Source organism: Drosophila busckii, chromosome 2R, assembly GCF_011750605.1.
Source record: "Drosophila busckii strain San Diego stock center, stock number 13000-0081.31 chromosome 2R, ASM1175060v1, whole genome shotgun sequence".
NCBI classification, from domain to species: domain Eukaryota; kingdom Metazoa; phylum Arthropoda; class Insecta; order Diptera; family Drosophilidae; genus Drosophila; species Drosophila busckii.
Window position 1 is genome coordinate 13,010,496 of NC_046605.1, and position 17,495 is coordinate 13,027,990.

At 40.6% G+C, this 17,495-nt stretch overlaps 1 protein-coding gene across 7 annotated transcripts; it reads left to right on the forward strand.

Moving 5' to 3' along the window:
* The first annotated feature begins 155 nt into the window (after positions 1-155).
* Positions 156-16,911, forward strand: LOC108597082 (atypical protein kinase C). Of its 7 annotated transcripts, none has more exons than XM_017983421.1 (11): positions 156-322; positions 1,041-1,380; positions 1,440-1,560; positions 13,548-13,598; positions 13,656-13,741; positions 13,803-14,759; positions 14,820-15,014; positions 15,281-15,402; positions 16,075-16,201; positions 16,258-16,495; positions 16,555-16,911. In XM_017983421.1, the coding sequence occupies exons 2-9, from the start codon at positions 1,168-1,170 to the stop codon at positions 16,160-16,162; spliced, it is 1,833 nt and encodes a 610-aa protein (XP_017838910.1). In that variant the 5' UTR covers positions 156-322; positions 1,041-1,167; the 3' UTR covers positions 16,163-16,201; positions 16,258-16,495; positions 16,555-16,911. The 7 variants fall into 7 exon arrangements, with proteins under 7 accessions (XP_017838910.1, XP_017838911.1, XP_017838907.1 ...); XM_017983422.1 differs by lacking the exon at positions 15,281-15,402 and adding an exon at positions 15,857-15,972 and having other exon boundaries at positions 158-322; XM_017983418.1 differs by lacking the exons at positions 156-322; positions 1,041-1,380; positions 1,440-1,560 and adding exons at positions 9,417-10,039; positions 10,247-11,201.
* The last annotated feature ends 584 nt before the right edge of the window (positions 16,912-17,495 follow it).

A 17,495-nucleotide genomic window follows, 5' to 3' on the forward strand; every position in this document is an offset into this window, starting at 1 on the left:
GTATATAACAATATTGCATTTGGGCATAATTATGCGCTTTTGCTTTGGGCAATTTGCAGCCACACTCGTCGCATTTGTAAAAGAAATGTTACAATTGTTTAAATAAATGAACGGGCAAGAATTTAAAAGAAGTTAAAGTGCGTGCGCTTAAGTTTTAAAAATAATGTGTGTAGCTTTTTAGCTAACGCAATTTTACGTTTTATGTTTTGATTTGTGCCGTATTTTCGTTAACATTCCGACTCTTATTTGTTCAGAACGTGCGTATGTGTGTGTGTGTTTCTGTGTTAATGTTTTATTTGTGCGGCATTTTTGGTTAACTTAAGTAAGCATAATTCAGTGAAATTAACTAGTTAATTGTTTGCAAAAAATTAGCAGCGAATAGAAATTTATAAATGGAGCGGCAAAAGCAAAACCGCTTCAAAATGCAAATGAACTGAAAAAAGAAAAAGAGACAGCAAAAACAGGTTGTCGCTAGTACGCTTTGGCATTTGTTGCCTGCATTTATATCTCATTTTGTTGTTCTCTAGCCTGGGTCTGTGTCTGTGATTGCCCTGCTAAGTTGGTCAATGCACGGCGTTAATTAATGTAAAGAAGTGTTTGTGGGCCGTGTTTTGCGCAACTAAAACTAAAACACTTATCATTGCTGTTAATTTGTTACTGCAACGTTTGCTGCAGTGGGCGTACTACTGTTCTGCTGTCGCAGCATTAAGATATGAATCATGGCTTGAAAATGTTAGTTACAAGTGATTTTTTCGGGTGTGTTTGAAAAGCGGCAAACACCTGTTGAATGTTGTTTATATTGCTCGGGTCAGGGTGGGAAGTGAAATGTCAAAGTTGACAGCCGCATCTTGAATTGGGCATTGACATTAGAAAGCTTTGCAGCTGCGAAAAGCTGTGCAAGCATCTCTTTGAGAGCGCGAGAGCAGCGACATGTTATAACATAGCTTAACAGTGACTTAACAGCTTTATGTAAACGATGTATCTACTTGAGTTTTGTTGTTTACGTTTCATTAATGAATTATAATTTTATTTTTTTACAGTTTCTTTTTATTTGCTGTGATTCCGGTGCATGCTACTCCGAAGAGAAAAAAGAATTTAAAATACTAACTGCCAATTAATTTCGTCTTTATTTGTCGTCTTCGTTCATTGTGCGTCTCCCGTCCCCAAATGCAGAAAATGCCTTCACAGATTTTAAATGATGGCAGCAGCGGTGCTGGCAATTTAAATAATGCTGCCTCACTGCTCGGTGCATCGCCCAATAGCATTACAGTGAAAACTGCCTACAACGGACAGATTATAATTACAACGATCAATAAGAAAATTACGTACGAGGAGCTCTGCTATGAGATACGTAACATTTGTCGCTTTCCCATTGACCAGGTGAGTTTACATAATATACAATTTAATTGAGGAATAACAAATTATTCAAATTATTTTAGCCATTTACCATCAAATGGGTGGACGAGGAAAACGATCCCTGTACCATATCAACGAACATGGAGCTGGACGAAGCCATACGATTGTATGAAATGAATTACGATTCCCAACTGGTTATCCATGGTAAGTGTGTAACTGTAAAACAAAAGAAAATTAAGTAGACTAAGCTACAAAGTGTAAATTTATAAGCCATTGAGTTGTTTAACTTAAGCGAAATTTATAACTTTCACACACATCTTTCGAAACTCTATGCGTCTATGCTAATAGAGCAATTAATTTATTTGCTTGACTTAATACTCTTTAACATTTTAATGACGTTATTTTATTGTTTTGAATGCTCAACGAGCTATGCAAACATTTTCTTAATTTGACTCAAATTTTAATACCAAAGTTTGTGCTCACTTTGCGGTTTGGCCCAAATGGGCTTACACGGGCTAACATGTTCATGTGCATACACATACATATATGTAACACAATTTAACCGCAATTTGGTGCACATTTAGCCTAGTTCAGCAATATGCTTGCTCGCTTTATTAGTCCAATAAACTTTTGCTATTGACTGTCTGGCGAGGATACCAAAAGCGGTCCAAAAGCGCTATGTTAATAACATCAAATATTAATTAACTCGTACAGGCGCAAACACACACACACATAGAGTGTACACCCACACACACACACAGAGATACATATATGTACAATATGTAGCACAGACTCTTGCAACGCTTTAGCTGTTGGTTTTTTTTCTCAATCTTTGCTGCTCGCTCGCTTCGTTTATAATTCATTATAATTAAATTGTATGCTGTTTGACTAGCTTTGTAAATTTAATATTTTCTTTAAATTTACGAGCGCTCTTGCTTGTGCTAAAAACACAGCAAGGCAATGTCGTTGTTGTAAGTTGACTAATTATGTTGTGGCCACAAAACTTGTGTCCTAATGACAACAAACACGCACAGCAACATATTGCGACAATAATAATAAATTGCTGTAAGAAAGAAATATTTCAACTGAAATATAATTATAGCAAAAGTTACAACAAAGCAAAAGCAAAAGACACGAAGGCGAGAGAGAAATGGCAGCTCGAATATGAAATTAGGAATAGACACTTGGGATCTTCTACATTCTCGAGGGGCTGGACTAACAAAACTTGAGTAATAAGCCGCGGCATAAAATAAAAATGAGAAAAGTAGATTTAGCTAAGCTGTGAGCTACTCTGACTACACCTCACTTAAACTACAACGAAAATAGTTTTGTATTTTCAGCTGCTGCTTTTCCATAGCATACTTATTTGCATGCATATAATTTTGTAATAACAAGTAGCAGTATTTTAATTTGTAGTTTGTTTAACTTTATGCTTAAATCTAAACTTTGACTATAACTCATAAATATGCAGATAAACTAACTTGTGGCTTACACAGTAAATTATGATTATTCAGTGTTTTTGCATAGTTTCATGGTTTTGTTTTTTAAGCAGACCGGAGGCTGTTGTCCTTAAACATATTACTGTGCATAATATGGCAAGCAACAACAAAAAATATATATGAGAGAAACTTGTGTTTGTAGCCACGTGTGAAAAAATGCGGCTTAAAATGTATTAAAAGCATTTTGTGTGCGGTTTGTGTGGGGGCATTACCATTACCATGCAGATAGTATGTATATAATATATATATGTACATATGTCAGCAAACGCATACAAGCGCCTTAAAAGCATTACACGACTCGACTGTTGATGTTTTTACTCTACCTTTGTGTACATGTAGTTATTGTTATTGCAGTCACTGTTGTGGCTGCTGATGCTATTGCGGTTGTTGTTGTTTTTCTGTTTCTTTTTGTTGTTGTGCGTTGATTAGTAAATGGCTATGCACATACATGTGTGCGTGTATGTGTGACAAGTGTTTTTATAAGCCGTTGTTTTGGCTCGCGCGTGTGTGTGTGTGAGTGTGTTACCTTCCGGTTTCATCTCCGGCTAACAATGAAGCGTCTGGCCCCGCTCTGACTCTCGCTCTGTCGTTATAATTTATGCGCCTGCAATATGGCAACGCTGCCCTCACTTATATATCCTTACTTAAGCTTTGAAGCACATAGTATAAGGTCGATACAGACGAAGATGCCTTCACAGCCAAGCGAGATGGCGCATGCATGCTAAGATAGAAAGGCAGAGAGAGAGCGAGAGTGAGCGAGAGAATTTCCCTTTTGTTGGGCAAATACAAAAAACAGCTGAGCGCTGAAATCATTGCCAGCTAAGCTTTTAAAACTGCCTAATTGTTGGCAATGCCACACCGGTGTCGGTGTTTCAAAGTTGCGGCCAAACTTTGCACAAGCTGAGCCGCTCTCTCTCTCTCTCTCTCTTTGTGTCTCTCACCTGCGTCACTGACATTGAACAGCACACACACGCACACATGTGCATGCACTTTGCGCGCTCTCTCGCTGCTCTGTGTGTGTGTGTGTGTGTGTAGCAAATATCCCTTGAAAAAGTTGCGTCGGCATTTGTCGCGTCCTGGCGCAAGCATTCGCGCCTTGGCTGCTCGCCTGTTTGGAAGTGCCGTGCGGAAAGTCAAAAGCCAAATAAAAAAATCAACAAAAGAAATTTAAGCAAGCGCAGGCCGAAAAAAAAGCTTTGTCGTTCAATTTTTTTGCTGTTGCCAACGTCGCGTCGCGCACAGCAAATATATAAAAGAAAAAGTATATATATAAATCAAAAATAAATATATTCAACGTTTTGCGGTCCACACAAAGTGTTTGCAACAAATTAGATACAATTTAATGTTGAATTTGAAACAAAACGAAGACGTGAAAAAAATCAATTACCTTTGGGCAACATTTTTATTGCTCGGCATCCAACACACACATTTTGTATGCGAATTCGCTTTATGATTTAGTTACATTTCAACTGTGTGTGTGTGTGTATGTGTGTGTGTTAAGCTGTGTGCAGCGAGGCGTTGAGAAAAAAGAGCATCTTAAATAAGTATATATGCATATATTATTTTTAAGTCCTCGCATTAAAGCCTAAGCAACATCTGTTCGAAAGAGTTTGTTTGGTAAGCTGAGGCCACAGTTATATATGAGCGTGCTCTAGCCACAGAATTGTCTTCAATTTGTTGTCGAGTGTAGCCCTAAAGGCAGCTGTCATGTTCAACATTTATCACATAATCAAATTTGTTAGCTAACGTGGAAATTCGCTTCACGGCAAAAGTAAAGAATGTTAGCTGAGGCCCAAAATCGAATCATTGATTTGTCATGTTTGCCGTTTGCTATTTTTTTGGGGCTTTTTTTCTTTGCATACTTTTCGGCTGCTGCGCCCCAGACACTCAAAACAAATTTACTTACAGAAAAGCAAACACACACTACTCTATATGTATGTGTGTGTGTGTTTAATAAATCCCCACCCTAAACTTGACCCCAGCAGGTATTTGCACTTCATCAAGCAATGATGATGATGTCGCCTGCCTGCATTATATAGCAACAAAAAGTGTCTAGGCCAAAAAAGGAGGCAGCCAAATTTTTTGCTGCTTGACCAGGCTCACACACACACACACACACACAGACAGACGTGGCGTGTATGTGTGTCAGTGTGCTGCCAAGATGCTGCGGGGCATGGCAATTTGCTCTCGCTCTCATTGACTCTGTGTGTGTGTGTTTTCTTTGTTTGTGTGTGTGTTGGAAATCAGAAGCCCACATTCGACTTACTATTGTTTTTGTTGGGTCCAAGCTGTCGCTTTGGCACTTAAAACTCTTGCTCTTCTTCCTCTGGCAATCAACACATTTACATTTCAATATTGCCAACTTTTCTCTTTTTGCTGTTGGTGAAATTCATTTGAATTCTTTGCCACTTTAGTGAGTTTTGTTGGCACATTATGATTGTTTTGGCATATTTTAATATTGCCATTGGGCTTAATGAAATTATTGTTTCATAGTCAGGCCAGGCTAGGATTCGTTCGCCTGTATTAACCAACTGTATACGCAGAGCCTCCGAGCTGAACGAAAGCCTCTGACTGCTGCTTAAGTATTCACAAGCCGTACGAACTGTGCGTCGTTTTGCATGCATGGCCAGCACTCAGTATGTGTACTACGCCCCCGCCCCCGCCCCCGCCCCGATTCAGCTGAGCTCAACTCGTTTTGGGGGAAAATTGTTTTGCTTGTTTTTCGTTAGCTACTCTAACCTGTAATCAGGGAACGTCAGAAAATAAACGCTATATGTTGATTATTATTTAAAAGCCATAAGTGCTTTGTATATTGAAAAATTTAAATAAAATATTGTGCGAACTCAATGGAGTTTATTCCATACTTTGATATATAAATGGTTTACCTATTAGATTTGATACACTCTGAATCTTTTGAAGAAGTTTATTGAACACTGCAGTAAATATAATTATTATTTAGAAGCTAAACTAGATTTTTATGAAGCAATGAAGCTTAATACAAATTTTGATGTATGATTTATCGTATATCTGAACTGCTAAGCTTAATGTTAAAAAAGACTCTTTAGTTTATTATCTATTAGAATTTTGTACACACTAAACCTTTAGAAAAAGTCCTTCGAAAGCAAAGAAAAGTAATGAAATCTTGCTTGCAATCCCAGCCTTTTAAGCATATTACGTTTTTTAGCTGCTTTTTTTAATGCTGGCCAAAATTCAGCAGTCAGCAGCAGTAAAAACCCTCAACTGTTTTATGCGAGGGTGTTGTAAATAATATTGGACGCAGGTGCTGCTGACTCTCCGGTCAGAGAATCGTGCACTTGCTACAGAATTTATGCTACTTTTGCCTGTTGACGTCATTCGCAGGCAAATTTAACTTGCGCTTGTGTTTAACTATTGATGGCGTTAGCGCTATGCAGAGGAACAGTGCAGATGGTTGGTTGTGCTTTAGCTGGAACATTTCTTGTTTTATTTATCGTTATTATCGCTGGAAACTTAAGTGCGCTTTAACGCCTAAGAGGCTTGCCTCGGATAAACAGCCAACGTGCTTAGTGTTGCCTCGCTGGCTGCCTCTGTGACGCAAGTCCATTGTTTGCTGATGCTTGAGTTCGTATTTAAAATGTATTGATTCTTGGCCAGTCCGTAAGCATTGAACGTTGACTAGCTAATTGACCCAAGTGTTGGACAACAACATAAATCACATAAATGAGGACATTATATAGCCAAATACACATTTATGGGTGATTACACTGAGCAAAAAAACTTGTAGCAACTTTTATTGACTAGAGTAGACTAGGTCCAAGCTCAGAGCCAATTTCTATCCCACAACTGACTTCAGTTTGCTGTTGTTGCTTAGAAAAAGTGTATAAAAAGTTGGCAGCGTCCAAATTTGGATCATTGGTTAACTCAACTCTGTTTTTATACACTTTGACATTTTTTAAATCTTATACGAAAGGGAATGAATTCTATAAAGTAGACAAATTAATTTAATTTCCTATTGTATACAAAATCGGCAGCCTACATCTCTCCGTCTATCTCTATTTCTTATTGCTATAGCTTAAAAAAGAACGAGCTCCATAAATTATATACAATTTTTGTTAAGTAAGGCAAATTAATTTCACTTTATTCTTTAGAAAAGTGTATATAAAGTCGGCAGCATTGAGCTTTAGCAGTCAACTGTCTCAGGAACGAACTACTATACCGATATATTATTTTAGCAAGTCAAACTAATTTCAGTCTGCCGCTTTTCTATAGGCAAAGTGTATATAAAGTCGTCAGCGTCAAACTTTGCTTTGTCTCTCATTGCTCTTAAAAGTAATGAATGCCATAAAGTTCGGTGAGCAAGACAAACTAATTTGCCATTGTTACTTAGACAAAGTGTATAAAATGTCGGCAACGTCCAACTTTTGCTGTGCAGTTGTTTATTCAACTCTGTCTATAGCTTGTAAAGGAACAGGAAAAGTTTATCTGTTTACACGCACTTGTACACATTTTATCCTTTGTGCAAGTTTCTTCATTTATACAGATTTACCTAATTTAAATTTGAGCCCAAGTTGATGGCAGAGTTAACTGCAGCTTTGGGGTTAACCTCAAATTGATTTGCCGCACATCGTTAGCTCGTACAATCAGCTCTCTCTCTCTCTTATTATTTCTGTTGCTGGCAGCACAACCAATATTCATGCTCCAATTGCATTTACCAAACAATGCCGGGGCAGCATGTTTATATTTAGCAAACGATGTTACCCGAAACACAAGTACCCCAAACCTCAACAGGGTGGGGTAAAAGGGTTGGCCTGACTGTGCAACATCAGCACAAAAGAAAGGATCAACTGACTTGTCAGAACAAAACCACTTGCCACAAGTGGATTCTACACTGGGGAGCTAACATTAGCAAACGCATTACAGCAGCATTACCCCAACCCGAACCCGCAACCTACACCCACTAATGTTGCACCCTACTCGTCGCTCACTGGTCGTCTCGTTAATCATGCGAATTATGCATGAAAGTGGAGTACTTAATTTCAATTGTCTGAACAACAACGACGACGACGACGACAACAATGGCAACAACAGCCGCGTCAAGCAGTTTCGATGTGACCTACCAATACACTTGAAGAAAATTTTCTATTTACACTTGACTGCACCAGCAGCAGTAGGGGGAGTAGCTGCTGCTATGCGAAGAAGAAGACGACGAAGAAGAAGAAGAGTAGAGCAGTGTCAAACTGTTGGGGTGTGCATAAGTATTTTCTTGCTTTTGCCCTGGGAGCAAAATTTCCCTGCGCAGTTGGGATTACGCTCTCGCTCTCTCGATATGCGCTCGCGCTCTCGCTCTCGCTCTAACATGTGCGCATTATCTGTTGTTCAGCTTGCTTTCACGCCTTTGTCAATTTACAGCAACTTGTGCGCTCGTTTGACTTGGGTTCAATTGTTTGTGATTGTCGCCAAGTCGCTGAGCTTCTGTGTATGAGTTTGTATGAGTGTGTGTGTGTGTGTGTGTGTGTGTGTGGTTGAACAGAGTTGTCAGCTGTTTCGCTTGCATTGTGACCACATGCCCGCTGCTCTTGCTCTTGCTCTTTCGCTCTCGCTAGTTCCACTGCCCATTATTACACAATTTATATATTTTTTTTAGGTGTGGTTTCTGCGGCGTCAGCGTCTCTGCATGACGCCCACACACACACACAAAGCAGGCTGAGCATAACATGCACAGCCACGCCCTGGGAGCGCATAATCTGCCGCCTTTGCTGCATCGCGCCATTCGCGCGCCCATTGCCTGCAGTTTTTAATCAATCATTTTAAAACTATCGTATTGCCATGCCAAGGCTGCAGGCGTTGCTTGAGGATTGGGTGAGGCAGTGAGGCAGGAGGGGCAGCGCAGCTGTCGCTTGGCTTTGAAAAGTTTACAGTGCATAGTTTTAGGCGGCCCGCAGCGTTGCCCGTTCAACTGCAACGGCAACGACAACAGCAGCGGAGGCCTTGCGCTGTTTTCCCTTTGCCTTGCCACAATAAAACTGTGGCACACAATTTGCACTCGGCGCACAGTGGGGCAAATGTGCTGACAATGATGAATGAGCAATTGTTAAAAAGTTGAGCGGCTATTACTAAATATGTTCATCAATTTAAATTATAATATGAAAATAGGAGTTGCGTTTATAATGAATTTAAGGACTGCAAATTATAAATTACATATTATATTTTTATTTTAAACTTTAGGTTAATTCGTAAAGCTTAAATTGAGTTTTATTTTTAAATTTATTTACGTGAAATTTGAATTATTTTTATATAAAGTGTCTACGAATCTAAAATTTACATATGAATTGAACTTTATTTTAAAGTTTATTTATTATGAATTTTAAATATGGTAATTATTTTTAATTTTAAATATTTTAATATCAAAGTGTAATTTTGGGTTTGTCAGCATAAATTGGATTTTATTTTAAGATTGATTTATTTTTAATTTGAAATATTTTATTTTGAAGTGCTGCTAGTGTAAAACGAATTCGCATACATATACGTTTTGCCCCACTGTGCAATTTGTTGTAAAGCTTTCTTTCTTTCTGTTTGCGGTAGCTTGTTGACATTGCCAGTTTATGCAAATTTAGCGGCAATTAATCGCAGGCAGCAACTAGTACTAAAGTCAAGTGCAAAATAAACCAAAGACAATCCCAAACTAAACGCAACGTAACAACAGCAACTGCAATAAGACAACAAACAGCCGGAGAAGCAGCAGCAGCAGCAGCATGGCCTGGGGCTATTGGTCTGCCACTACAGTGGATCGTGGTCGGTCGCCGCGACGCGTAATGCAGAGCACGCCGCTGCCAGTTAATTTGGTGCAGCAGGAGGAGGAGGAGGAGGAGCCAGCACCACAGCAGCAGCAGCAGCAGCAGCAACAGGCGCAGCAGCAGTCGCAGCAATCCCAGACTTGTCCCAATACGCCCAATCAGCAGGGCGGCAATGGCGGCACACTCTGCTATAGTCCCACTTGCCGTTCGCGTTGCTCCAGTCCTTGTCCGGGTTCGCCATGTGGCTCCATAACGCCGCCACCGCCGCCGCTGATGACGTCATCGCAGCAGCATCTGCATCAGCATTCCAACAAGAACTGCCCGGCGGCGCAGCAGCTAATGACGCACTTGGACTACGCGGCCAGGCGACAGTCCTTGGACCAGCTGGACAGTCCGCAGGTACTGAACACGGTACTTTATACAGTTAGGGACAACAAGAGTCGTGCATGATTCTATTGACAGCAAGAAATTTTTGCATAAGCTTCACAGTTTGCTTCTAATCCGCCCAATCCCAATTGCTTGAGCATTGAGCATCATGCACAGCTCTTTTGTAGCCTTGAACCAAACCGAACTGACCTTTGCCTCTTTTGCTCCCTCCCTCCCCCTCCCCCTGGACAGTCCAAGTACTTTGACATACAGGCCAACCAGCTGTCGGACATCATGTGTCGCGGCGCCGTCGTCAGCTCCATACAGTCGGCCAACAATACGCTCACCAGAGGCGTCTCGCTGCATAGCCGCAGTGGCAGCGCTCATGGCAGCCATCATAGTCACAGTCATCATGGCAGCGCGCACGGCTCGCTCGGCTGTCTGCAGGGCGGAGTAAGTGTGGGCGTGGGCGTGGGCGTGGGCACAGGCAGCACGGGCAGCATTGGCATGATGTCGGCCAGCCATATTGATACGGGCGATTATGATGTGCCGCATCCGCATCCATATACGCATCATTATATGCAGACGACAGCTTCGATGACGCCGCCGCATGCAACGCTTAGCAGGCCAGGATCGGCGGGCGCTGTGTGCACGGGTCATGACTCCGGCTCGGATTCTAGCCAGGGCTGCGGCGGTTCCATCATGGGTGGCATGCTGGTAATGGGCCATGCCGGCCATATGGGCAGTCTGGGTCATCATAGCACGGGCAGCGGCTCGCTGGGCCGCTGCTCCAGTCGTTGCCACAACACCACCACCACTGACGACTCGGGCGGCGGCAGCAGCGGCGGCGGTGGTGGCGTCGGCGCTGGCAACAATGTTATGATCGGTGCTCCGGGCATGCTCATGGATTACCATCATGTTCATCATAGCGGTAGTGCGGGCAGCGGTCTCAATGGTTGCGGTGCTGGCGGTGGCAGCATTGCTGGTGGCAGCATCGGTGGACGCAACAGCGTTCTCGGCACTATACACAATGGCCACGGGCATCATCATCAGCAATATCATCACGAGTGCATCCACTACGAACGCTTGCCCATACCTGTGCCCATTCCCACAGTGCCCATGGGCGTGGCCCAGCAACAGCAGCACCAAATGCCGCCTCAGCATCAGCTGCAGTCCGAGGAGGAAATAGAGCCGGCCTATGCTACAGGTAAAATCATCAACTGGGAAATTTACTCTCCTTGGAATATGCGAATAATATTTAACTATATATTAAATACAAGTTTGATATGTTATAGGTTTATTTTTAGTATTGTATTATTAATTATTTATTAATTTTTATGAAAGAAAATTTTGTTTTATTTTATTAATATCTATTTCGTACCATTCACCAGTTTTGTTTAAACGACCAGTTAATGGTAAAATTGATATGGGGATTTTACCAATCACTAGTGAATTTCCTTTAGCTTTGTTTCATACTCTACAATAATAATTGCATAAGCTATAATTCCACAATTAAATAAAATACTTTCATTTATGAAATCACCAATTGCTATCATCCGTACTGAAGGAAATTGGTAGAAAGCAATCAAAGTGAATGATCTCATTCGGTCAATCTAATCAGTTAGTATTTGTATATAAACAATACAATTCAAGAATACTGGTCTGTTATACGTTGAAGAAGGATTGGCCATTCATCTTAAGCTATTGAATAAAATGCTTATGAATTATACGAACTAATAACTAACCTCACTAAATTATGAGACAGTACCAAGAACTAAAACTGATCGGCTGAACTTGTTCAATAAAATTGAGCTAGAATTCTCAACACTACTTTAATTTATAAAAATATGCTCATGCTATTGCGTATTAATTAATTTATTGAAATTATTTAAGCTATTTATAGTTATTTGTAAGTTAATCGACAATTAGAATACTTCTTCATCTTTTTTTGTTAATTTTTGTAAGCTGGAGTCTCTTGTTTGGTTTCTTTCTTTCGCGTTTTGTTGCCATCCCTGATTCGTTGCGCTCTTACTTGCTCTCAATTAGACTTTGCAGCCCATTCTTGTGACAAGTCAATAGCCACTTGAGTTGATTTTGCTTTTGTTGTTCTTTTGCTTATTCGTATGCTTATTGTTTTTTGCCTCAGTTCGCAGCTGAAACTCGTGCGCTGACAACGCAACGGAACGCAAAGAACGCGTGCCGCGAAGCCTGCAGAAAACAGAAGAAGAAGAAGAAAACAAAAAGAAACAAACACTTTAATACGCGATCGTGTCTGCATACATAATTTGTATGGCTTTGAGTACATTTAATTAAAATCGCTTGACTGTATGTTGCGCCTTTTGTGGCAGTCTGACCCCGCCGCTGAACTAAGCTGAAGCTGCCACCCACAGCCACACCCACCAATATGATCATCTGGAGCGGCTTCTGTGAGGCAGCGCAAATTTATAGCACACATACAGCTAATTTGGTTGCCGGAGGTGTTTCGTGTTAGTAAAGCACTTGAAAAGTTCCAAATTAAAAATTATAATCTGTGATTGTTATTTTTAAAACATGAATTGTTTATCAATATACAATACGAAGTCAGAATGGAATGATAGCAGATGAAAGTCGTAACATAAACGCACCCTCCTAGTGTTTGTCTTAAAGCGATTAGTGTACGCACTTAGGATCCACTTGGATTCCACACTCTGCTGCCGTGAACTAATCGTTAACCCCTACACCTGTTGCTGCGTCAGTTGCTTAATGACTAACGAACTGCAATAACATTGCTGATTTGCCAATCTATAATTCACCTATAGACAAACACACACACACACACACTAACATAGCTAGGCGACTATTGCTGTGTTTTATCTTTGGTGCGCTTGTGTGTGGGTGTAGACCAAACAAATTTTGTCATCCATATCAGAATGCGCTGATAAGACTAAACACACACTCGCTCTCTCAGTTTTTGTCAAATGCTATCTACTCTAATTCTAGGTCAATGCAAGACTTGGTTTAGTTTAGTTAGTTGGTCTGCACTCTAACAATTTGCTTGACCTTGCTGTACATTTAATTGACTCTCGAGTGATGGCTAAAACATCAAAGTCTGTTGTGAATAATTAAGCTCAATTGAGCGGCAGCCCAGACTGTTGAATCGCTTGTCTCTTTTGCGGAAAAACTTAATTAACTGCGAGCTACATTTACTTGGAAAAGAGCGCAGCGCTCTTTCTCTCCCTCTCCCTCTCTATGTCTCTTTCTCTTGTTTGTTGTATTTTTTTTATGGTGCGTGCAGAGAGATAAGACTCAATGGCTGGGCAATCGCTTGCTTCAGTCATGGAGTTGCTGCGGGTTTGTGAACAAGACAATAATGTGGCTTTATAAATAAAAACGCACACAAAACAAATAAAAAGACGCAACATTTTTGTCGCTAATTTTGAGCTTAGGCAATCGAATTGATAAGGGCCAGTCTACCCCAAAGCATGGGCTTGTTAACTGGCCGTAAGCAAGCGCGCACTCTTTGCCACAAACAAACAAAACTTATTAAATTATTTGTATATCTCTTTGCTTGCAGTATTCCCCAATGTTCCTCAAGCGCCTGGTCTATCCTGCGATGGTGAAGATCGTAAGTTTCTATATCAATGTTAACAAACTTTTATTAAATTACTCATTTGCTTTATAGGCAGCATCTACAGACGCGGCGCTCGTCGCTGGCGCAAATTGTATCGCGTCAATGGACACATTTTCCAGGCCAAGCGCTTCAATCGCGTAAGTTAAGCATTTGCATCATTAATTTATACAACAACTAATGTTTGTTTTATTTGCTTAGCGCGCCTTCTGTGCCTATTGCCAGGATCGCATCTGGGGACTTGGGCGACAGGGTTTCAAGTGCATACAGTGCAAGCTGTTGGTGCACAAAAAGTGTCATAAGCTAGTGCAGAAGCACTGCACCGATCAGCCCGAGCCGCTGGTCAAAGAGCGCTCGGAGGAGTCTAGCGATCCCATGCCGGTGCCTTTGCCGCCATTACCGTATGAAACAGTGGGCGGCAGTGGCGATGCCTACGAGTCGCATGAGCATGCGCATATTGTGGCACCGCAGCAGGCCGAGGATCCCTTGGAGCCGGCCACACAGCGCCAGTACTCGCTGAACGACTTTGAGCTGATACGCGTCATTGGACGCGGCAGTTATGCCAAGGTTTTGATGGTGGAGCTGCGACGCACACGTCGCATTTATGCCATGAAGGTCATCAAGAAGGCGCTGGTCACCGACGACGAGGACATTGACTGGGTGCAAACGGAGAAGCATGTGTTTGAAACAGCCTCGAATCATCCCTTCCTGGTGGGCCTGCACTCCTGCTTCCAGACGCCCTCGCGTCTCTTCTTTGTCATTGAGTTTGTGCGCGGCGGCGATTTGATGTACCACATGCAACGCCAGCGACGTCTGCCCGAGGAGCACGCGCGCTTCTATGCAGCTGAGATTAGTTTGGCGCTGAACTTCCTACACGAGAAGGGCATTATCTATCGCGATCTGAAGCTGGACAATGTGCTGCTGGACCACGAGGGCCACATCAAGCTAACCGACTACGGCATGTGCAAGGAGGGCATTCGCCCAGGCGACACCACTTCCACATTCTGTGGCACACCCAACTACATAGCGCCTGAGATATTGCGCGGCGAGGACTATGGCTTCTCGGTGGATTGGTGGGCGCTGGGTGTGCTGCTCTACGAAATGCTCGCCGGACGCAGTCCATTCGACATTGCCGGCGCCTCCGAGAATCCCGATCAGGTAAGCTAACAGTTAGCCCTATTATGCAGCTACTAATATTCTCGTTTTTCTATTGCTCAGAACACTGAAGATTATCTGTTCCAAGTCATTCTGGAGAAGACCATACGCATACCGCGCTCGCTGAGCGTGAAGGCTGCCTCCGTATTGAAAGGTTTCCTCAACAAAAATCCCGCTGATCGCTTGGGCTGTCATCGCGAATCGGCCTTCATGGATATTGTTAATCATCCGTTCTTTAAAGTCATTGACTGGGAAATGGTAAGTCAACCGTTCCACACAATTGTGTCCAAGTTTGTGTGTGTGTGTAGGTATTGCTATCGATGATAATGATGATGATGATACTTATAGTAAGCCCAAAGCTCCAAGGTTTAGCGTAACCCAAGTATTGTAAGCTAAGATATTTTGATATATTATTGCAGCAGATTTATAGGACACAAAGAACTGATGCTAGTTATCTTATTTTTTCGCTATATTGTAAACTGAATTTATTATATGTACATGCAAATATTTTGGTGTATGCTAAGATTGCTCAAAAGGAGATCGAGCCACCTTATATACCTATACTGGATCCTGACGATCCTTATATGTCATCAAATTTTGACATTCAATTCACCAGAGAGCCGGCTGAATTGACGCCCGATGATCCGTAAGTCAAACCAAAAGAGAAAAACAAATGAAAGACTTGCAGATATTGTAGACAATTATTGTTTTGGCATGAGATTAAATACCCCAAAGATAAATCCCAATGTTACTTACTCAACTCTAGTGGTCAGACTAACCTGCAGGTAATGTCTCCCTACCTCTCTCTCTCTCTCGCTCTCGCTCTCTCGCTGTATAAACCCTTACCCCAGCTTGCTCGATTTGTACTCTATCATCATCATCAAACAATCAATCAATCAGTCAATCAATATACACACATATTTACACAGTCTAATTGTGTATCCTCTCAAACTGTTGAAATTGTTTTTATGTTTGCTTGAGATTGGCCGGCAAAGTTTTGTTCAGTTAACTAAACTTATATTTTATTTTATACTCTCTTTACATACATGAACACACACACACACAATTGCATCCATGTCATAAATTTCAACTTCATGCAGCTCGAACGCAAACAGGTTTCGCCACCATTTAAGCCACGCTTAGACTCAGATCGCGATTTGGCCAATTTCCCTATAGAGTTCACCGGCGAACCGGTGCAACTAACACCGGACGATGAGTAAGTTTGCACTATTATTAACTGTATTTTGCAATTAATTTCGTTTCACAAACAATTTGTTAATAACACATTGCACTATTATTTTTTTATTTGTCAACATAGTCATGTGATTGACAACATTGATCAATCGGAGTTCGAGGGCTTTGAGTATGTGAACCCATTGCTGATGTCACTGGAGGATTGCGTCTGACATCACGAGACGTGTGATTTACATCCGTATAATATGCGTGTAAGTAATCAGATTGCTTAAGATTGAACCCAAGATTAAACTGTATTTATCTATAGCTCTATGGCGAGGACTCCAGTGATTACGATTCAGTGGCTGATGACTTGAGTCTATTGCACTTAAACAGTGCTGCAGCAGGATTAGCCAATACCAATAATAATTTAAGTCAGCAACAACAACAACAACATTATCGCCAACAGCAACAGCAGCCACAAGGCCAGCAATATCATCAATACACACAACAGCAGCAGCACTTACAACAGCATCCACAACATCAACAACATCATCATAATAATGGTAACAATAACAATCATAATAATCAAATGCAAGTAAATAATAATAAAAGTTTACTGCAGCACATGTTTTGCCTTCCATTGAACTAATTAAAATAACGAATTAGACAAGATCAACAGGCTATAGCTGAGAGCAACAGCAACAACTAGCCGATGAACATTAAAAACTAACTTCTACATACTGCAGCATTCAAAATTAACAAACTAAATGTCACAAAATGCGAGTATTACAATAGACTACAAATGATTACTTTACTATACTTATGAGCACCTAGGCAGCCGGCTAAACTCTATGCAACTAAATTTCAGCAAAAGTATCTTTAAACGGACACTCAATATCTAATGTGAAGCAACAATTTTAAGCTATGGAAATCTATAAACATATACGCATTAAATATTATATATACATGCATATATACAAACATACATACATACATACATAATTTTTAACTATTTAAAAACACAACAAAAAGCAACAAAAAAATTTAATTTTACTAAAAAACAAAAATTCGCAAAAAAATATACAAATTGTAATCGATTAAATATTAAGAGCGTAAAGTAATATGTGTAATGTAATGTGTGTGCGTGTTAGTGTTTAGTGAGCAGCATGGTTTTTAAACAAAAGAGCAAAGCATAAGAAGCAACAATTATTGTTAAATTGACAATGCATGTCTGTAAGCCGAATGCATAGTAAATTAATTATACAAATCATTTCAATGGCAGCGTCGTTTATTATAAATCACATACAACAAATTACCCGAACAAATTGTTAAACGGCTCTTCAAAATGTAATTGTAAGCAATTCATAATTTATTTGTAATCTATGCTATAGTTAAATCCGTCTATATTTCTGTTCGTCAAAGTATTAACAACTGTATGTATTGCAAAAAAAAAAAAAAAAACACATTCCAACACATTGTACTTATTATGCAAGAAAATAAATTTGTTTTTAAATCATTTATACATTATATATGCAATGCAATATTTTATATACGAATATATAT